This window comes from Ceratotherium simum, chromosome 15 (genome assembly GCF_057802395.1).
Source record: "Ceratotherium simum simum isolate JZ-2026a chromosome 15, ASM5780239v1, whole genome shotgun sequence".
Classification (NCBI taxonomy): domain Eukaryota; kingdom Metazoa; phylum Chordata; class Mammalia; order Perissodactyla; family Rhinocerotidae; genus Ceratotherium; species Ceratotherium simum.
In genome coordinates, this window is record NC_141914.1 from 16,399,311 (window position 1) to 16,422,820 (window position 23,510).

The following is a 23,510-nucleotide window of genomic DNA, read 5'->3' on the forward strand; positions in this document are numbered from 1 at the left end:
GGGCAAGGAAGTTCAGGAGCTTTTCTACCACAGAGTGAAAAGCCCAGATAATGAGTCCAGAGAGTGTTCTGACACAATGGACATACTTTGGAAGCACCTGGCAGGTTCTTTTTGGTTCTTCTTCTCTGGGGTTTGACAGCTGGCGGCTCTGTGCATCCGTGACTGCTGCGGCACGTTCTGCTATCAACCGAGCCTCCACTAGCCGCTGGTTTTTCTTTAGCTCCAGAATTGTTTTCTGCTGTTCCTGAAGTTTCTTCTTTTGCCTTTCAATCAGCTGTTGCTGGAAGACATGGCGGGTGTGGAAATGACCCAAGCAAATGGGTGCTGCTTTCCGGCTGGTAGTTCTGAGCTTCTTGTTGCTGCCAGGTTGTTCGGAGGGTTCCACATTCAGGGTTTTATGCTGCTTATTGTCAGATGTGTTCAGAGGGACATTCTGGAGGGGAACCTGCAAGTTGCTCTTTGTTCGTCTTCCTAGGTGGGGGCTGGGCATAAAACCACTGCTGCCTGAGGGAAGCTTTTCCCACAAAGCGGGCACGGCAGTCACCTGGGAGAGAAGAAACATGTTTTAGTTCAGCTGTTTAAAGGACTGTGCTGATGAGATCAGTCTTGTTCTGTTCAATGGCACATCTGCCTTGCACCCCAGCCAGAGCTGTCCTGTACTCCTGGCCTGGCTGTCTCGGAGGCCACCAGCCGTAGCTCTGCGAGCCACTCTTAGAACGTGCACTGCTGCTCACCATGGAAACTGGGTGGGAGAGTGGCCACAGCTGTACAAACCACTGACATGGGCCAGGACATCTGCAATAAGAAAAACGTGCTCGTATAAATTTCTAATTTAGATAGTTCATTTGTGAATTAGGCAAGATTACTCCAGACATATATTACAGGAATGTTAACCTGCATGAATTGACTCTGAATTTTGCAGAAATTTGAAAACTAAAGAATACCTTTACAAATCAATAATAGCTCTGTTCTTTCAATGCCTCTCTCTTGCCATTAGTAAATTAATCACAGGGCATTTATTTACTTCAGGATCAAGGTCTGGATTAAAACTCACAATCTCAGTCTTCAGCTATTCCCAAACTATTTGTGGGAAGTATATGCAAGCCCAGGATCACTGGGCAAATGTCTACATTACATAAGAATAATGTTACCTAATAACATTTTGTATTAGCATACAGCTTAATGGCTTTAAAAGCTTTATCATACAAATCTCATTTAACAGACTGAGGTATCATACTCAACTATAAGTTCTATACAGAGGGGAAGGAAACAGAATTCTTAATCAGAAAAACTTGTCCTGGCCAAAATAATGTCATAGTTAAAATGTCTCTTCTAGAATGGTTAGATTCCATGGTTGAGGGTCTAACCAGTTTTTGATTCTGCCATCTGTAGTGATACAAAGAGAAAAGTACTATGAACTATCTCATATCTTAGAAGCTTCTAGCTCTAACAGGGTGACATACTAAGGTACTCAGAAATATTTTTTATGATGATGGAAATATTTTCTATAGACCCAGCTGAAGTGAAAGATGTGATGTATGGAAACTCTGACATGTTAAAGACTTTTAAAAATAACTTTCTATTTCAGAAATGTCGGTGGACATTTATTCATGAGAACACCTGCTTAAGTAACTTAGCATCAAGCAGGGTATACGTTTTAGGCCCTTTTAAACTTTGTAGTAATGATACATTATTAACCCAGCAGGACTGGAAAAGCCTTGAGTACAGCAGCAAGATTTCTTTTAGATCATGGTAACTTTTTAAGGTGAAAATAAAAGAATGAAAGAAAAGCTCAATGGTACAGATTGTACTTAATAGAACAGGACTGAACAGTCTGGCTTAACTAGAGAAAATCACCTATTAGCTAACATAATTTTGAAAAATTTCAAGGTATAATATATGCATTCATGGTACATGAGTTCCTATGATTGTATAATTAATGAGCATCTAACTAAAGATTTCATATTTTCATTTGTTCATGTTATACTCTACCCTCTGGAAAAGATTCAAGTTTATCTAATAATCTACAGAGTCATTATAACCCTTTATTTTCATTTGCTCTATTTTTTTACAATATTCTCCTTTCTTGATAAAATCTTTTGTTCTTGATTTCAGAAATTTAGAGGTTTTTTAAATTAAATCTAAATATATATATATTTAGTAATTTTTATGTTTTATGCAGGTAAAAAAATACTTTCTGTTGACTTTTTCTGCATTTAAAGATAATAACAGTGGAACTTTGTAAGATAAAAGGTCTCACACAGCCATTTCCCAAGATAGAAGACTCTCTTGGGTCTCAAGGAAAACAAAATTACCTAAGTGACATAAAGGTAGATAAATTGCCTAGAGGAAGGGGCCAAAATGTTACCTAAGTCCTGATAAGCATCCTCCTGATCCCCCGTTGCTGAGAGATTAACCTTAAATTAAAACCAGCCTACCTGCTAGCAGTGATCAGGGTAAAAAGCAAGACTGGGGACCCTCCAGTGCCTGATTTCACTCCACAGGTCTGGGTCAAGCACTTAACAGCATTCTGTGGAGGCATGGAGGAGTCTGGGGAGCAGGTGAAGGGAGAGAGGACCTTCTCCAAAAGGCTTTCAAACATGACAAGCACAATTATGAATGAAAAACTGATAGGATTGACTTTATGAAAACTTACCTGTGTATAGTACCAAATGCCATAAATAAACCAAAAAGATAAACGACAAAATGAAAAAAATATTTGCAAAATATAAAATAATAAAGTATCATTAGTCTTAAAGATATAAATAAGGAAAAGATATATAATCAAGTAGAAAAATGGACAAAGGGTATGAAGAGACAGGTCACTATATATCTCTTTCTATATCCACTTTCATATACATATATATGTAATTGGTCAATATAAAAAATGTTTAACCTCACTAGTAATCAAAGAAATGCAAATGTTGAAGCAATAAAAGATGAAAATATTTTACCTGTCAACTTGGCAAAAATGAAAAAAATGTTATCAGATGGGAAAATAGGCACTTCTTCGGTACAACTTTTCTAGAAGGGTAATTTGTACTAGTCTTTAAAAATGTGCATTCTATTTTTAGGTATTTATCCTAAGTAAAGCACTGTGGATGTGTACAAAGATTTCACTACAAGGATGTTCACTGAGGCACTGTTTACAACAGCAGCACACTTGACACAACTTAAACGTCCAGCATGAGAGAAGGATAGAATATCACGAAGCCATTACAAATGATGGCACAGGATGGTAGTCCTTAACCAGGGGTATGCATCAGGTTCGCCTGTGGAACTTTAAAAAAAATACAGATGCCCTATGCCCATAAATACTGATTTGGTAGGTCTGATTCTGCTTTCTACTCTCATTTGAAAACTACTGTTGCAGAAGCAGATTTAGTGACACACAAAATTCTCATATTAAATTGTGAAAATGCAAAAAAAAAAAAATTAGAAAAACAGAATAATTACATTATTATTAAGAAGAAAAAAAAAATGGCCTTCCTTTTCCTATAGTGTCAGACTAGATATCCTCAATGACTTGACTGAAGAAAATTTAAAAGCTAAATAAAATATTAAATAGAAAAATTTGCATATGTCTGAATAAAGACTAGACGGCTATCCTTCAAAAAGTTACTGGCAGTTATCTCCAGATGATGGAACTGTAGGCTATTTTTCTTTCTCCTCTGTCATTTTCTCCTACCAAATTGCTACAATTAATATATAAGACTTTTCTCATTAGACAAATAAAAACTTAAACATTCTCCTAAGTCATAAGCGTATTTAGAAAGGAAATGTCTGATTGATCAAACAAGAGTTGTAAACAATGCTTCAGATATCTGTTCCTGAAGGAGTCTTGCACTTAGCGGTTTTCAATTTCCTCTCTATATTATGTCCCTACTAAGTTGCAACTATACTCAAGTTTATATGTGATTATAAAAAGAAGATTCAGTTCAAGAAAATCAATGCTGACTGAAAGGTAACCTTTGTGCATTGTAGCAGCTCTCAGCTTTTACACAGCCTAGGCAAGGCAATCTGACAATGGTGAACAGAGCCCAGGCTATACAAGTGCAAAGTTCAAATGCAAGTGTTTAAAATGCAGGAAGACCAAGCAAAGGAAGAACAATGTACCTCTCCATTTTTTGCAGGTGGATCCACCACGGCTGGTGCCTCCTCAGGTAGACTGATGCCTGATGACCTGTTTGCACTGAGTTTCCCTAGCGATGCCGCCTTCAGCACCTCATTGATTTTCTTCCTAGTTTCCTCCTTTGTCAGAGCCAGCTCTCTCTTTAGGATCTCTGCACGATGCCAATGCTGCCATTCCGTAAAGCAGTGTCGGAGAACTTGTTTCTGGTTATACTCAGTGGCCAGTTGTTGTTTTCTAAGCAACAAAGCACTTTCATTACAAAAAAGAAGCCATTTACAGCTGGTTAGTTGATAATATAAATGAAACACAAGTCCAAAGGAGTCCCAGAAATGCTCCATCTTATGCTTTTATTTAAGCTGAATGGAATCACTTTATAAAATTCCCTGGTGCAAAGGGTCTGCTCATAGAAGGTGCTGGCACCTCAAGACATCACCTCAGAAGAAAGAGTGACTGTTCTGTTCTATCATGTCACAAAGACATATTACATTTTTTGATTACCATAAAATAGTTTCTGAGAGGTTTGGAGGGGAAGGAGCAAAAAGAATAGGTATATAAATAACTACTTTAAAAAATATGAATGCATGAGGAAGATATTCAGCCATGCTTGGAAATCTAAAGAAGACAGAGGTTTGGGAGAAAGGGAAAGGAATAAAACTTAACAAGTGAATTATCAATAATTAATTAAGTATAAGACTTACAAAAGTCAACAGGAAACCACGAGGGTGGATCTTGTGAAAAAAGGCCTTGGTCAGGGAAAGGATCTCTAAAAAAGGGACTCATTTACCAAACCCTTAAACTGAATGAATGAGGGACTGCCTCGTGAAGATACTTGCTAAACACTAGAAACGTGTGAAACTTGCTCTCATGGAATTCATTCATAGTCTCGCAGGGGGTCCAGTTCATTCTTTTCCTAAGGAAGAGCTCCTCTGGATTCCTGGAAACTTCATGAAGATTAGGGGACATGACTGAGTGGACTTAGGAACTGCCAGCTACATTCCCTTCCCAAAGGGAATCTCCATTAGGAGACACTTCAGTGGCAGCCAAGTCAGAATTCAGAGCATAGAGGTCTCTGAGATCTATCTATAAGCGGATTATTGTCCCTGAAGAAGCGAGCTGTAGAGCTTGGAACTTAATATGCTGCACCAGGGATCAGTTTTGAGATTTAAATCTAATATTGTTTAGACACTTACTTGATTTTATCTTACAAAGGTGACAAGTTCTCTATAACACTATTTGCACATCCATTTCTGTTAAGCATACATAATGCTTACAAAACAGTGCCCCCTGGACTTTTTGGGGTTATATCAAAAAAATCAAAAAGTTCTGAAGTCAATGAGTCAGGAGAACATTTCTACAGTTCTTAACTGTAGAAAGACTGCACCTACAGTATCTTGAGTCACAAGATATAAGTTTACGTGTGTATGTGTGTCTAAAACAAAAGTATATATAACTGAAACAAAAGTTTCACCAAATAATATTTATCCTTACTACCAGAGATACACTCTGATATTTCTTTTCTAATCTCTATTATTTCCTTAAAAAATTCAGCTCATCTTGAGTCTGATTTCAGGACCCATTAATGGGTTAAAACCCTTAGATTGAAAAAGACGACTTTAGAGTCAGATAATTTAACCTATGTCAGAGGAGTGAGACGAAACAACCAATTAGTGAGAGCAGAGTCGACTGAAATAGTGAATTTCAGGATAAACACTAACTCTGCCAACAGCATATTTCATTATATTTAATTGCTTCCTTCTAATGCATTAATGATTGTTAATAAATACTTGGTGATTGACTGACTGATGGCTTGTAACAAAAGTACAATATAGGTGGTAGTAAACATTTATATATAGTATTTTACTTTGATGGAAATAAATTAAGTATCTAATACAAGACTGAATAACCTTGAAGGAAAAATTTTAGAAGAAATAATGATAACAAATCAGGTAGCAACACAGGTCCAGAACAAAGCTCCAAAAATATCAATGGATAAATAGTGAAACAAAAAAGCTTTTAGCAAAAACCATTATTTACTCAAGTAAGTGAAAATCATAAATGTCCACAGGATAGAAGATGTACATTGCTCTGTCTGCTTAATGTGAAATTCGGTTTACATCAATCTGCTCAGGAAGGGGGAGTGTGAAATTTACCTGATGTGTTAATTTCATGTGTTTACAGCATAAACAGGCAAAAGCAGCACTGGGGTTTTGACTGTCAGGGAGGAGATTATTTGGACAATATGAAAAGGCAAAGAGAAAAATATTTCTGTAAATATAAGAAAAAGACGAGATAGTAAGAAAATGAGTAAAAAATGCATGTTCACTCTAGTGCTTGGAGCCCTCTCTATAATGGTTTTGCAGGGAAGTTGAAAATGTATTTACAGTATCTGTTTGTGGGTTGAGGTGGAAGGGTGGAAATGCAGAAGCTAGGGGTCCAGAGACAAGGCCGGCTCTACTCCTGCTCCCTTGCAATGCACTTCAGCAGAGTGCCAATATTCCAGTTTGGCCAATCTCCATAGTTGTAAAAAGATGACACTAAAAACATACATATTTCTGAAAGTGAAAAATCACTTAAATATCTCCAAAGCTCAATCAGATGTGATTTACTTGGGTATGCTAACCTAAAGAACTGGTTTCAGAAACAGTTCCCAGATAATCATAAAATGAAGAACAGAGTTCCCTTATAGAAAACATCCTGTTCCAATATGCTTCCAAGCTGAAATCAGGGAATTTCTGGCAAGAGTATAAAAACTGATCATCACAATTATATAACTGCATGCAGAGAAAGGCTGTCTCTGTAGACCTAAGAATATAAAGTATAAAAGGTTTAAATAGGAATTTAAATATGAACCATGCTGCTTAGAGTTGACACCTCAAATGATGTTTAGTGATTGGGGCATATTCTAGAGCCTAGAAGTCAGAAGAACACTAACTAGACACGGGACACTGGGCAAGCAACTGGAAGTTTCTAAGCCTCAGATTCCTCCTCAAAAATGGTGTCACTCAAAAAAAAAAAAAAAAGCCCTACACTGCTTATCCTGTAGGAATTTTGTTTCAAGATCTAATTAAATAAAAAAAGAACCTGAAACTATAAGATAAATTCACATGTAAGGTAATAACACTATCTTAGGGCAAGACTACTAGATATCTAAAAACTGTCTTGAATTTTTTAAAAGGAAATGAGAAATGATAAATAAATAACCACATAGTAGTGATCTGATGAAGTGCCGAAATCTGATGCAGAACATAAAAATAGCAATGATGCACACAGCTGCATTTCAGATGAGCAGGTTCAGCAGAAATAGGAATAAATAAGCTAATGCACTCAATAATGCACCAGGTAGCCCCCAGGGAAAAAATGGAAGATAACACAAATCTGTTTTAAAGTGAGCCAGGCAATGCAGGTCTGGTCCTCCTGCCTCTCTGACAGCCCTGTCAGGAGCTTCCACAGCTTCAGATGCCATGCGGTGTCTGGTCTCTCCCCTGGATACCCAGGTGAGCACGGAGGGAGTGGCAATCGAACATGATTAGCAGAGGTGCTCCATAAACGACTGCCCTCACGCATGCTGAAGTCAGGAGTACTGGGACTGGGGAACACCCGACAGGCTATTTTCCATTCTGCCTCCCTACTTCTAGGCTGGCCTGGCGGGTTCACCCAGCCGGTTCCCACATAAGCTACCTATGTGCTGGTGTACAAGTTTGTCCCCAAACTAACAAAATACCTTCTTCTACTTAGCCACCATCTGTCTCTCTCAGAAGATGGGGCCCAAGAATTCCTATTTTTAAAAAGCTCCTCAAGGGACTGTAATGCATGATAGCCAAGTCTATGTCACTCCTCAGTATTTATCTTATGGTGGCTTCTGTTGCAGTTATTTTTAGCATTTGGGTACAGTAATTTTTAACTTCTCCACTTGGATTGAAAACTCCTAGAAGGCAAGAATTTGTAACACATTTTTAGTCCCCCCTGGTACTTAAGAGAGAGTCTAGCACACGGCAAGTGTCAGTAAAGCTGGTTGACTGAATGAATACATGCTATCAAACAGAATAAAGAATGAGTGAATGAATGAATGCCATGCTCTGAGGGATGTCAAAGGGCCAGTTCTTCCGCTGGCCTACCACAGTACCCTCAGATCCCCATCACTTACATTTTGGGCTCTGTTTCCGGACAACGCCTGTTAAAGTGGACTAAGTTTGCTGGGAGGGATAACGTCAATTGAGGATTACAGTGACAAAGCGTGAGGGGCTTGAGGGACAAAGGGAAGAGACAAAAGCATGTTCCAGGAAAGGCCCAGAGCCCTGGTGCAAGAAAGGCAGGATTAAGGTGATGTGGAGGTTATTAAGCGAAGGACAGAGAAGCTTCCCAGGAAAGAACTGAGAAATCAGGGCAGTGGGGCCCAGGAAGGGCATGTGGAGGATGTTGAAAACAAACCCCGCTTCTTCCCAATTTGTCTAGGGCTGGCCACAAATTTAGGGAGGAAGGGAGAGGGAAGGAATGTTAGATCTGGGGCCAAAAAAGTGAATATGCTAAGGAAATTAAAAACAGTTCAAATTCTAATACCACCATGTCAAAGGGTCTAACTGAATGTGTGTACCACAATTTTGTCGCATTACCTAAGTGAGGGAATTCTTAGTTAGGATTTGGGAATATTTGTTAACGTTGAAATTGTATTACAATATTGCATTGAAATTTTCTAACACCATTACCACAACTACTTTTCAAAGAAAAGAGATCAACAAAAATAGAGTGACCAGAATTCCTATTAGGGACAGCAAGGTGCATCTTTAGAAGACACCCATGGATGAGCCCCTGGAGTGGAGGGGAGACTCTGAGCACAGGCTCAGTAAGAGAAGACAGTGGCTAAATCATGAAGAAGAAGAAAGGGATCTGTTGTTGCTCCAGAGAGAAAGTGGGAAGAACAAAAATGAAAGAAGGAAAAGAAAGAAGTCCGAAAGGCTGGGCCCCACCTGGGGGACAGGTGAGTGAGGGGAAACCTCAGGTGGCACAAACAAATGTAGATGGAAGAGCTGGAGGATGAGGACACAGACGACATTAGAGAAATGGACACAGCAAAGGATTTCCACATCCAGGTGGATGGGCCACAGACGCATCTGTGTTTTGTTAACCTGCTAAGAGTTTAGTTTCTGCAAGGAGTGACCCACTATAATAAATGCTTTCTATCCCTTGGGCTCACTATTTATAGAAAAAAATGCTTGAAAATGCTATCAAGTTAAATTGCAAGAGAGGAAGCAACTGAGCCCTTCATTCATCCACTGACTCACTTTTATTCAACAAATATGTATTCGGCGTCCACTGAGGTACCAGGAGACACCCCGATGGGCATGGTAAGAGGGTCCCAGCCCTCCTGACACCCTCAACCCCACTGACATTTCTTGGTTTCTGCTTGCAGTAGCTACCTTTGAGCTTTCTTCTCCACCTGTAATATCCCAACCTTCTTTGATCAAAACCACTCAACTTAATTTCCTAAACCAATCTCTAGAACAAAGAACAACACGCAGAGGAGCCAGGGATTTGGAGGAAAGCTGCACAATGGACAGTTTGTGTCTAATGGCTCCTTTCTTCTCATGTTTCTAGCATGACCTGTCACTTGTTAATTACTGCTCTTCTTTTCATCTGCATCTAAAGTAAATTGCAATATAATTGGAAAACATGGCTGTCTTAGGGAACCATCACCCAGATGCTATTTAACATAGAAGGAGTGAGGTATAGGAAAAGCATCTGACTCAGAAGCAAAAAGACCAGGCTGTAGTCCCGGACTAGCTGCTCGTAACCTGACGACCTTGCGAGAGTCGTTTACCCTTTCTGGGCCTTACTTTTATTATCTGTAAAATGAGAGATTGGATCAGATGATCCCTGAGGTGCCTTCCTGCTCTCAGATTTTTTTTGCTTTAAAGTTTTATAGTACAAAAATTATTACAAGTTAAATATTTTCTAACTCTGGCAGTTGAAAAAAATGTAGTACCCATTCTGAACATTTAAAAATAGGCACCTGAAAATAATTCACAGACACGAGACATAAAGTTCTGAGAAGATCTTTAAAAAAATTGGCACATAATGCTATTACGAAATCCCCATTTAGTGCTTTTATATTTAAACTGTTTAATTGGAATGCAATCTCAAGTTCTTCAGATTTTTCTTTGACAAGTTTCTTCCAGCATGTACATTTCACGGGCCACTTCTAACTTGAGCATCTCGGTTTCCACTCCCTTCATACCCTCACTCGCGTTGCTTCCCCTTGACAACACCTCCAGCTTCCCTTCTTCAGCCAAGAATCCTGCCAGCCACTCTTTCTTCAGTAAGCTATCATTCCAATTCCTGAGACCAATCACTAGGTCTTGAGAATTTAAAAACAAATTATGGAAGAGTTTTTTACGAGGACGTTTTTTTTCACTGCAGATTTCCCCCAGCACACTGTAGGAAAGGGAAATTGACTCGGTCACCCTCCTACTTAAAAACCTTCAAGAATTTACCTTTATTTACCAAGGAAAACCTAACCTTCTTGTCCTGGCATTCAAGGCCTTTCACAAATGGATGAACTTGACAACCACGTGCTTGATGATCCTCAATCTGGATGGCTACACTTCATGCCATCACCTGTCTCTCCATCTCCACCTAGGAACATCCTACTTGTTGTGCAGAGCCCAGCTCAAGACCCATCCTCTTCTTTTTTTTTTTTTTTGTGGGGAGGAAGATTAGTCCTGAGCTAACATCTGTTGCTAATCCTCTTCTTTTTGCTGAGGAAGATTGGTCCTGGGCTAACATCCGTGCCCATCTTCCTCTACTTTATAATTGGGATGCCTGCCACAGCATGGCTTGATAAGCAGTGTGTAGGTCTGCACCCAGGATCTGAACCGACAAACCCTGGGCTGCCAAAGTGGAGCACGCAAATTTAACCACTACACCACCAGGCCGGCCCCTTCTTGATAAAGCCTTTCCCGGCACCCTGTAGGAGCCTCCTCAGTCACAGTGATGCTTCCTTCTGCTAAGTTCTCAGCAGCAGAAGGGGATGCATTATGAAGTTTATAATGCCACTCACACCTGTACTGTTTTTAGATCTTGTTTTCCCCACAAAGCTGTGAGTTCTGTGAGGACAAGGCACCGTGCATCAGGCTCCTATGTATCCTCCCCAGGGCCTGATGCTGTCACAGGACTGCACAACTCTAGAGGGCGCCATTCCCTCCTACATAACAATGCTTTCACATATCCTTCACTCAATTTTTCACCCTGAATGAGTAACAGAGTCACTGGTAGAGAAGTGATTACACACAGGAACATGAACTGCTCCCCTCCCCCCAAACAAACAAATCGTTCCTTCTACATCTATGATTTTGGTTCAAGAATGCAAAGTTGAACTTGGAAATGAAAAGAAGAAAATGTATTTAATTCTAAGATGATGGAACAAAGAAAGTTTTATTTGAAGACAAAGTTTTGTCATTCTCAAGCCTAAAAGGGAGCTGATATAAAGGTGTCAAAAACCTCTAAATAAAGTGTGGAACAAAAGATGGGGGAGGGGGAGGAATCACTCTTGGCAGGTCTGCCCTCCCCGATGGATGCTCCCTGTGTCCCTAATATGAACATTCTAGGTGCAGACAGTGGTTTCTATTAACGAGAATTACTGGCATATAAACCAAACTCTGTCTTCTGAATGGTAAGACAGTCCAAGGTGCAATGCTACTGCATCAGAGGACAGGGGAAAAGCATAATATTTGCTTCCTTTAAAAAAGGAAAGCATGTACGTTAGTATATTTTAATCACATAATTTTTTTGCTTATAATTTTCAGTTAAGTTTTTCTAGTTTAGGATGTAACACAGAAAAACAGTGATCACCACTGTTTTATAAGTGGTGAGATGATTGCAGTGAACAGCATTTTTAGAGTTTATTTCTAGAGTCTTCAGGAGGAAAGACGTCCTAGATAAACAAACTAGAAGGATTTTCATGGTACAAATAACAGTACCTGTTTTCTTCCCTGAGGTCATTTTCCATGGCTTGTGTCTCCCGCTCCAACTTCCGGGATCTTGTGTAGTCTCTCCAGGCCCGCAGAACCTTTAGTTGAAGCTTCCAGTCGGACAGGGTCCCAGCTTTCCCCAGCTTAATCCTGTGATCAAGAATCAGCTTGTGCCAGGCAGAGAAATACCGTTTTTGACACTGCAATGGAAACATTTGGAAAATCACCACTGATCAGCACTAGTGTTTTTAGTATCTAATAGCGAGAGCCCTCTCTTCGGATTTCCCCCTCACATCTTTTCTAACAAATCTAGAAACTGTCGTCTTGATGGAAGGGGCACAAAGCACAGTTGCTTTAGGCAAATAATGGCAAGAAATATTCAAGTCACGCAACTGAGGCACACACAGCCTCATGACTTAAACTAAAATACTTAATTCTCATTGTAAGGCACCAGTCCTATGGGGAGTTGGCGTAACAGTCAGATCTAAGGTCTCAGTTAAGGGGCTTATTTGAGAGGCTTGAAAGACCTGCTTCCAACAGGATCTCCCCTGCCAGGCTGTCCTGGAGTTTGAAATACCAACCATTTAATTCATTCCTGTTACTAACACCACTGTCCTGCACAGATGAACATAGGAGATCCCATAAGGATAGAATGGGTTCTTGGGTCCCTGGGTCCCTAAAAACAATAGCTTCAGCTGGGCCACCACTGGCCATGTTAAGGCTTTGGTGAGCAGGCCTAGAAAGACTATATGCACTTGACGTATAGACACTGCTTGCAATCTTCCACTATATGCATTTGACCACAAATTGGACAAGGTCTACTCACCCTAAGGATGTCCCCAGAGAAGTAGTTGTGGTCCTAGTCTAAGAAAATCTCTCAGATCCAATCCTTGCCTACATCTTCTAACTTCCCAGCAAGCTGTTAAGTTCCTACTACATCAAATTACTTTCAGCTCTTGCCTTACACCAACCATATTGTTTCACACCTTCCTATCTATAGTCATACTAATTTCTCCATCCTTTTCTGCTCTCTCTGCTTGACTACTTCAGGAGTCACCTCTCTCAGGAAGCCCTCCTATTACCAACCCCTCTCCCCAAATGTAAGTGCCCTTCCACAGTGTTCCCAGAGCAACCTATGTTTTCTTCAGTCAAAAAGCTTATCACACTGTATTATAATCACCTATTTACCGACTGCCACTAGACTGTGAGCCTCCAGAAGGAAGAGACTGGGTTCCATAAATGGGAATGGCAAATCTGAGAGTGGTACCAGTGCGGGGTGCACTAAACCAGAAAGTAACCTCATAGGAAGTGACTTTGTGGGAAGTACGAGGGATGCCTGATGACCAGCTTCAAGAACTTGGTAGCCTTGGCAGGGTCAGCCCTATTGACTGCTTCTGTCTCTATAAAAATACTTACCTTTTACTATTTAAACATTTAGTAAGCACCTGCCACTATGTTTGAATTTGGAAACTCTGAACAAAGTTGTTTAAGATACAATCTCCACTTTTGAGAGGTTACAATGAGAGAGAATATATAAATTAAAAGACCAATACCATAAGGGAGCATATGCTAGAATTCTTAGAAATAGCCCATTTGGCCAGAAAGGTTTTCTACATAGGAAACCAGTTATATTCCCATTTAGACAAACTACAAAATCTTCCTTATTATAATTTCTTATTGGGAGAAATCATGGCAAACTTGAAAAAGCCCTTGTTCCCTTTCCATTATGTCAAACAAGGGCACATTTTCTAGACTTTGACCTTAGATCCCATGGAAAGAAGGAAGGGAAGGAGGGAGAGAGGGAGGGAAGAAAGTAGGAAGAGGGGGTGGAGAAAGACAGATTTTCTGAATATAGGATATGCCTTCAGTCATAACAAGGAAAAGACACACAGCTGCCAGGTTGAGGGGGTATGCTTTTTGAATTATTATATGCTTATCTATCCCACAAAATACAGCATGAAAAAAAAGTGTTACCTTGTGTGCTATAGTCAAAAGAAAATACTCTGTGTTTATTTACTAGATTCATTTAAGACATTTCTCTTGAATGACTTGATAAAATATTCTATATATAGCTATCTCTAATTTTAACTCCTGGAATATTTCTAATGATGAAATAGTAGAAACACAGTCCACAGCCACAATAATACACTATTAATAATGTCCTTGGATTTCCACATTCCTTCTCTGTGAAGTGCAAAGCACCTTATATCTACTAGTTTATCAATTCGTAGATCATCAATACAAAATAGAGAGACTGCAGATATTATGATTTACCTTACCAAGCTACACTTCAAGTAGAGAAGGGTTAATAACTCAGTTTACAAAGTGAAGAGACAGTGGTACACCTAAGGCTAAAACGGACACATTCTGGCATCTGATGACCCAATGTACTGGGCAATAAATCTCTCCTAAAAAGGAAGGGCAAATTCTTTGCTGCTTTTATACTGAAAGAGAAAGAACTCAATACATAACTTTCTACAGCACAAAAGCACTGCTAGAACATATCTGAATTTAAGAGGGGAAAATTTGAGTTTATAAATGCTATAGTCAATATATGTCTTTAAAATACTGAAGTTTAGACTTGGAGAGCAAAATGGTCAGTTTTAAAGGTCTATAATTCAGGTTCACTGCACAGAAGTTAACAGCAGCGAAGTGAGAGACTTCTACAGCAACTGCTTTCTTGAAATCGACCTGCTATTGTTTTTTTTCCTGCCTTCTCAAAAAAGCGATTTCACTGAAATTTAAACAAAAAAATAAAAGTATGAATCAAGAATAGCCACTTAGTTATTCTTGATTCACAGCAAACATTACTCAGGCAAACAGGAGTGCCATAAATGTGCTGGGAGGAAAATATTTGGGAAAGGAAAATACTCTCAGTCCTGTCTTCTCTGGGAGAGGATGCCAGCACTCCGCTTTTATTTAGAAGGGAGGAGAAGTGGCACACTTCCCTACTCGTGATCTATCTGTTCTTTCTATCACCCCTCCTCACCGCTGAGTCCCCGCTGCCCCCAGGCCTGCCTCTCCTCTTCAGTTCTACACTGGAAACACACTAGTGCTCCATCCCTTTGCTCTCTGAAACAAGAACTGTCATTTACAACCACGATTGGGTTGGAAGAGGAATACATTCTGTGCAAGCCAGAAGAACTTAATGTTTTAACTAGCCAGGCAACTACTCGGACCTCCTTCCATTTCTTACCTAGTTCATTTATTTATGCACCAAGTTTTTATTTTTGATAGATTTTCAAATATAGTCATGCATTCTTTTACTAACTCCCACCATCCCTTTATCATAGGTGTTAATTAAGGTGTGATACAGGTAAATAAAATACAAAAAATCATTGTGGGAAGAACTGTTCCTAAGCACATATCTATAAGAATTTTTGAAAATAAAATACTACAAAGTGAAATTTAGAAACTTTTTAAATGAAATGCTTTTCTTCTCTCAAACTCTTCCACAAGACATCATTCAATTGTTAAGGATTCCACTCAAGAGGAGAAATGACAGCTCGCCCTGCTAAATTTATTACCTGCACTGGAGTTGCCCTCATTTTGTTGGCAAGAAAAGCTCTTCCCTGAAGTGTAATCACACTGCTGTCACTGGGAATGATTGACGTTAGGTGGAACAGTAATTTGCTATCTAATCTTCATTGTAATTCCAACCCTGTCACTGGAGATGCTTGTTCTGATTAATGAAGTGGGTAACTCATCAAAATTCCTCAGCTATTTCCCTTTTGTCAGAAAGCTCAGTGATAATTGCATCAAAATTCTCAGTCATGGAAAAATAAACAATGAATTGTAAAGAGGACAAAAATGTCAACAAGTTTACCATTTATTTCTGCTGAATAGAACTAACTGTGGTGCAACTAGTGGTCTAGGGGAGTGGGCCAAGGCTGGAATGTTAGGAATATAGCTACACTCCCAGCAGAGCCCCAACTGACTCCTTGCTGCTCCCAGGCCAAAAAGAACAGACACCTTATTGCTACTGTCGGGGCGAAGGAAAATCCCCTGCTTCCCTTCTTACGTTTTTATGGCTGGACTAATAGTAAAACTGACACAAGACCAGATTAACAGGAGAAAAACCCTGTTTAATATATATGTATGGGAGATAATAGAGAAATGATGCTCAGAGAATGAACCAAGTAGGCAGTATATATGTCTTTTACACAAAGAAACATAAATTTGTGAAAAATTGACAGGACAAAGAAACTTAGGTTTGGGGTATGGAATTAGTGAGGAATTTAAGCGGTTTAGGCTTAAGGTAGTAAATTAGCAAGGTTTGTCTATGCAGGCTTCTTGGCCCTGAATTCCCCGGCTCTGGTGATAAGGATGCAGGGAAAGCACCTTTCACAGGGGAGATTTATTTCCTGCTCTCAGGGGGAACAGAGACAGGAGGGTCAGAATGCCCTTTTTGCTTCTCGAGTAACTTTAATTCAAAATAATCAGTATGCTATTGTGGGGTATTTTGGGGTGGCCTGCCCTGGGCCCCAACACTACACAAGGAAGCAGTCCCCAACATTTTTTCCTTTTGGGGGCCACTATAGCTAGGAAAAGACCCCACAGACCCTGTGAATTGCCTGGATGTTGGGGAGAGGAGGATCTTTCATGGCAAAATAAATGCCCCAGGGAAGGAAGAGCACTGAAAAGCAGTACCCTGTGACCCATTCACTGCTGATTTTCATAGTTTTGCCTCAAAGAAAAGAGAGGACATCATTATGTCCCCTATCCCAAAGCATACATACTCCTAAACTAATTATACTGGAGAAAATATAATCAGTTCCCAGCACACAGTGATGAGACCTGGACTTGCTTTTGGGTTCCGTGGAAAGCCCAGAGGCCTAAACTTTGACAACCACTGCTGTGTGAAATGCTACCATCGGCTATAGACAAAAAGCTACTTTTGTTATATCCTGGGAGAGGTGAGGCTCGTTTTACTCTTGTATTTAAATTTTTTTCTCTTTCCTTTTTTAAACTTAAAAAAAAAACCCTCATTACAGAAAATTTAACAAACATACCCAAAAGTAGAATAGAAGAATAAACCCCTCACCCAGCTTCAGAAATTATCAACATTTTGCTAATTTTGTTTCGTCTCTCCTCCACCCACTTTTTTTCCTAGAGTATTTAAAAATAAATCCCAGACATCAGACATTATATCATTTCACCCACAAATGAGTCAATAGGTATGGCTAACATAAGGACATTTTGTAAAATCTTCTTAATTCTGCTAAGAAGTTTCAGTCAATAATATTGTTGTAATTACCTAAGTCTGCTTCATTCCAGAAACAGTACAATTTCAGAAAGCAATTGCTTAGTCTCACCATATAGTAAATTCTTAACCAACAAAAACTCTCTGAGATCTTTGGAAGAAGAATGACCATAAGACAGCCCATAACCTGACTATCCATTAGGACAGTGCTCCTTCCCCAGTGCAGCCTGGACCAGCACTCATCACCTCACGTCTTTAAAAGGGAAGGCAGACCTACCGCTCCCCATCACCATCTCTTTCCCTTCCTTTCTTCTCCTTCTAGACCTCATTCCCCTTCCCACCAATCCTCACTCCCTGCCCACTGTCCCCCACCCCCAGTCACACACACACCCACACCCACCCACCCACACACACACACACACACACACAAATGCCAAAAGTACAGCTTACTTCAGAATATATTAGACAAACGCTTGATTCACCTCTAGGGTAGTCTGACAGTAAGACGATGTGATGTTGTTTGTTCCTCACCCATATGGTTCTCAAGATCCTTATAAATATTCACCTGAAATGTCTATTGTTTAGAGGACAAGGTATTCTACTCTGTACAATTTTAGAGAACGGGCTTCATTTACTTTGGTTCTTAATTTTTTTTCAAAGCAGAATTTAATACTTTTTTTTTATAAAATAGTTTTATTTACATTTCAGATTAGCTGATTTGTTTGAAGAACTTTTTTTTTATTGAGGTCATAATAGTTTATAACATTGTGAGATTCTAGTTGTACATTATTATTTGTCAGTCACCATACAAATGCATCCCCTCACCCCTTGTGCCCACCCCTCAACTCCCTTCTCCTGGTAACCACCGAACTGTTGTCTCTGTCTGTGTGTTAGTTTATATTCCACATATGAGTGAAGTCATACAGTGTTTATCTTTCTCTGTCTGGCTTATTTCACTTAACATAATACCCTCAAGGTCCATCCATGTTGTTCCAAATGGGACGATTAATACTTTTTTAAAAGACAGAAAAAAAATCATTTGCAAATGAATTGGAACCTCTGGGATCAAAAAAAGCTTCACGTATTTTGAAAAGCAAAACACCAGTGCAATGTTTTGGTAAACTGGCCCTCATTGTCCCTTCTGTGAGAATGGGAAACCTGGGTTACTCACAGGATAAGGGTAAGGAAGACTATCATAAAATAAACAAACAACCTCCTTACCAATACTGATAAAATTTTACTTGGAAATTTTCCACAGAGTTAGCTGTATGAAGTAATACATAACAATGCTTCAAAACCCCTCCTGAAATGTATACCACATGTCCTTGGCAGTAGGCTTAGAGGGGAGAGTTACAGGAATCCCAACATTCTTCATGTGTGTGCCTAACATTTCTCTTTCTCTGCAGTGTTATTTGCAAAGAGGCTTTCCCTTCATTTCCTTTCCCAAACATAAGACAACATTGCTGAGAGTCCGGTTGCTGTTTCAGCTCAGAAACGGTTTTACTTCAGTGGTGTGTGGGCAGTCCTGATAAAACTAAGATCTTTGGGAAGGAATCATGCTATATAAATGAGGTACTTAACTACAGTTTTCATCATCTCATCAGCAAAAAAAAATCCAGGCTTCTTTTCCATATTTCTCCACATTCCCTTGGCTTAGTTTGGGGTGGCCTTCTGGAAGGCGCTATGCCACAAACCTAACATTAACAATGACTCCTTTGGGTCATTATTATCTTACTCTCTAACGGAAAAACCCAATCAAATAAGCAAACCAAAACCCTTGCCCACAGAATTAATATTTAGGTTAGTATCAACCCATCTTGCATTGTTCTCTTCAACTTCCACAAGCAGGAACGATCACAGACTTTCTTATCTTATTAAGAAAACATAAAAGGTATTTCAGAACAGGGTGAGAATTAACAAGGCCATTTTCCAAATAGCATAAGAATTTCATAGTTAATCCCTTGTTGTTTCTGCTAATTAGCAAGGACGTGTGGATTGCTAAATCTCCCCAAGAGATTTCACTGCGAGATCAAAGAGAAAATAGGATAGGATGGAGGTAGAAAGTTTCTACACAAAAACAGATGTTTTGGATAAAACAAAGAGACCTGGCAATGAAATGTGTGGGAAAGATGCATGGATAGCACTGCACCTGAACTTGTGTTTGGATAAGAGAGCCTGCTCCATTTCTCTCAGAAAGTCTCCTATTGAATAACGTGGGCCAAATGTGATGTTAACAGACTGTTTGGGGGAACAAATACAATCCAGAGTCAAAGAACGAAGAATACAGGAATTAAAGGAGCCTGAACTAGAGCAACTCCTAGAAACAGATTCTTCAAGGTCTTCCCGCAAATACTCTATATGGCTTGCTATTGGGTTTGCGCCAGTGAACCACTGTGAAGGCGCTGACACGAGCTTCCTGCTGTCTAGCCACTCGCTGCAAGCCAGCTAGGCATTTTCCCTCTTCATCCTGTGGTCTATTTAGAATGCTGAGTATCCAAGTTTCATGAGCCAAGGGCAGCTTCAGGATCCTTCAGAACCAGGCCAGGAATGTGGACTGGAACCCAGATGATGAGCCCAAGGGCCTGCTACTCCAGTGGCATTTATCCGAGGACTGTCCTGTCTCCAGCCAAGTCTATGCACAAGTCTGAGGAGTCCGGCAGGTGCGTTTCCCCATGTCTCAGTCACACCCATATGCCCTAAATCGGGTTCACTAACAATATCACAAATGAATAACAGAATCACAAGGAAGGGGAAGAAGAGAACCCACCTAAGTAACAATATTTTGGCTGAATAAGGCTGAAAACAAAAATAACTGTATAAATATTGTACTCTAGTTAGGAAATTTGTTTCCATAGCAGTATGGGTTAGCAATTCTGAAACTACTTTTATAGTAACTAGGATTAGACAAATAAGTAAATATGTTTTAGATAAGGAGCTCCAGGTTTCTCACTGTCAGAGAAAGAAGTTATAAACAAGCAAGGGGGAAAGGCGACACTGAAGTCTGTGGTGCTGGGTCAGGGTTGAAGTTATCATTATGAACTCACGATTATTTTAATATATATACAGATAGATACAGAAGTAAGGTACAAATAAGGAAGGGGGAAGGATAGCATGAGCCCTGTGTTGCTGCACTGGAATTGGAGGTATCAGCATGAACTCCTGGATTTTAATATGTATACAGGTAGACCCAGAAATAAATATAACGTGTGTATGTGTGGGTTACTATACATACATGTATTTCCAAGCTCTGCCTGCTGAGAGGACCCAGAAACAATGACAGCCCAGTAGCAGTGAGAACACCTAGTATCTAGATCTCGATCTCTAAATACGATTCTCCAGTAAAAGGAACCAAAGGTCTGCGTAGAAGCGGCTGATTCTAGGACTGGGGCAATGAAAGTACAACATGAGCCTGGAACATCTTGTGGTGCCAGAAAGAAAGAAGTGCCCCAAAAAGGATGGAGCATTTTGAAAGGGCAAAGGAGTCAGCCTGAAAGCTTTCCCTATGGCCAAAGTTAGAACAATTGAGTAACAAAGTAAACAATGATAATATTAGATTATAACCCATAGAATAAAATAAATACCCATGAGCTTATATTGATACAAATAAATAACGGAATAGACGAATGAATAAATAAACCCAGGAGAAGGGACAGCGTTTCCTTCTAGAAGAATTTCAATTAATAAATGGAGAAGAAATGAGGGAAATACAAAATCATCATTAGACAAATACCACATTAATAACTGTTGCAGGCAAAATCCACCAACGGATGCTAAAATTAATAGGTGAAAGTTTAAGGAGAAACATAATATTTGCACAGTTTCACAACATCTCCTCTAAGACATTTATGAATTATAAAGGGAAAAACAGTAACTTTACAGTGGAGCAGCCCAGCAGACACACTCTTAAGTGACCAAGGTTAACATCAACAGTATAAGACATATCAACATTATGTACCCCCTAATTTGATATACTGAGAAGTGCAGGGCATCACTTGTATTCTTACCAAAAATGCATAATCTCAATCTAAGCAGAAGAAAACATCAGAAAACCCAAACTGAGAGACATTCTACAAAACACCTGACCAGTACTCTTCAAAAATGTCAAGGTCATAAGAGACAAGGAAAGACTGTGGAACTGTCACAAACTGGAGGAGACTAAGGAGACATGACAACTAAATGCTGCAGGGAATTAAGGATTGAGTCCCGGAACAGAAAAAGGACCTTACTGGGAAAACTGGTGACCTTCTAATAAGGTCTATAGTTTAGTTAGTGGTATTGTACCAATGTTAATTTCCTAGTTTTGATAATTATTCTATGCTTATGGAAGATGTCAACATCAGGAAAAGCTGGGTGAAGGTATTCAAGAACTCTGTGTACTATTTTTGCAACTTTTCTGTTTGTCTAAAATTATTTCAAAATAAAAACTTAAAAACAATAAAGTAGAAGCTCAAAGCAAGCAGAATTTGTGGCAAAGTGGAAATAATTTATTCATGATCTCTCATTTTTAAATATACTGGCTGGTCCTTTTAAAACTGAGTAATCTGTTTTAGTAGGCCATTAATTTTGTAAAACTCTTTATATGTGTCTAAAAGTCATGCTAGCACTTCTATCTAAAACATACATTATTTCTTTTTGTACAGTGGAGTTGAATAAAATTTAAAAGTTGATCTCACTGAGAACACACGTCTTATTCATCTCTCATTGGTTGGGTAACATATCATGACACTTTTTCCTTATGCCTTCTCAAGATGGCCCCCTAAGTACTCACTTGCCTTCCTATTTTCTTTTAGAAATCTGAACTGTTATTGCTGGAGGACATACTAACACCATCTGTCTTATGAAGGATGCAGCATCTACGAGTCTTGGCTAATCTTTCTCAAAATGTTAAGCCCAACTCTTAACATTCCCTCCTACCACACTTCCCTCTGTGTTCCTAAGCCAAAACTCTGAGCAAGCTCTTGTTTTACGTCTGAATAATTATGACTTCTTGCCCATCAGTACAAAACACTGCCATTGAACGTGTCCAGCTTTTTAAAAAAATCGCTTTGACTATTTTACTTTTTTCCTCATATCTTAGTTACCCATATCATATACAAATTCCTGTTACTGACTTCCAGGGCCTTTGTGGTCTATCCTACATTTATCAAGCTCCCTCAATATTTTCCTGACATTCTCTTTTCTCTTGTTGAATCCATTCATTCATCCATTCATTCCACTAACCTTCACTGAATTTCAGCAATGCCTAAGGCCTTGGAGTGGGTATTTATGGAAGGAGATATAAAAATACACAGATTTATCTTTCCTCATTCTGACTTCTCATTTACAAATCTTCCCAAGAACTCCTTGCAAGTAACTCTGAAAGGTTATAAGCCCCAAATTCATGCTGTTATCAATCCTACTTATTGAAAAAAAACTTCTGCTTAAGTGGCCTGGGGAGGATGCTCATTTGTCAATAAAAAATTGGCCAGTTAATTTTTTTTTTTTTTGTGAAGAAGATCAGCCCTGAGCTAACATCCATGCTAATCCTCCTCTTTTTGCTGAGAAAGACCGGCTCTGAGCTAACATCTATTGCCAATCCTCCTCCTGTTTTTTCCCCAAAGCCCCACTACATAGTTGTATGTCATAGTTGCACATCCTTCTAGTTGCTGCATGTGGGACGCGGCCTCAGCATGGCCGGACAAGCGGTGCGTCGGTGCGCGCCCAGATCCGAACCTGGGCCACCAGTAGCGGAGCACGCGCACTTAACCGCTAAGCCACGGGGCCAGTCCAGGCCAGTTAATTTTACAAAAAGTAAAAGTAAAAGAGAGGGAGAGAAGAGTAAAATAAAATGCAGACCGTTAAAACGAGAAGCACAAACCTAAGTATATCATTGCTTGAAGATCTGAGCTTCCAAAAGGCAAGTGACTTTCTGAATAATCCAGAACACAGCAGTCCATAAGACTGTCAAAGTGGAAGCCAAGCTTTCAAAAACTGTCTGAGATCTACATCAGTAGTTAAATGCCATTCTGAAAAGGGTAATTTAGGAAGACATGCCAAATCTGTCCCCCGATTTCCCAGGGTCACACGGAGTATATAAGAAGAGCCCCTGAACAGGGGACGGGAGCACTGCCCTGTGCACCAGCCCAGCGGGGCAGCAGGAATAGAACAAACGGTGTGGGCAATTGTGGTATCTGTGACGAGGCTCAGGTGGACTTAGTGTTACTCTGTCCCA

At 39.6% G+C, this 23,510-nt stretch overlaps 1 protein-coding gene across 2 annotated transcripts in view; it reads right to left on the reverse strand.

The window, feature by feature from the left end:
* CCDC191 (coiled-coil domain containing 191) overlaps positions 1–23,510 on the reverse strand; it is a 71,633-nt gene that overhangs the window by 29,022 nt on the left and 19,101 nt on the right. For both annotated transcript variants that reach the window (XM_087439615.1, XM_004436616.3), the window contains 3 exons: positions 12,106–12,296; positions 4,117–4,366; positions 87–544 (listed from right to left, as the gene is read on the reverse strand). In XM_087439615.1, coding sequence (XP_087295741.1) covers positions 87–544; positions 4,117–4,366; positions 12,106–12,296 — 899 coding nt within the window. The remainder of the gene's footprint in view (positions 1–86; positions 545–4,116; positions 4,367–12,105; positions 12,297–23,510) is intronic.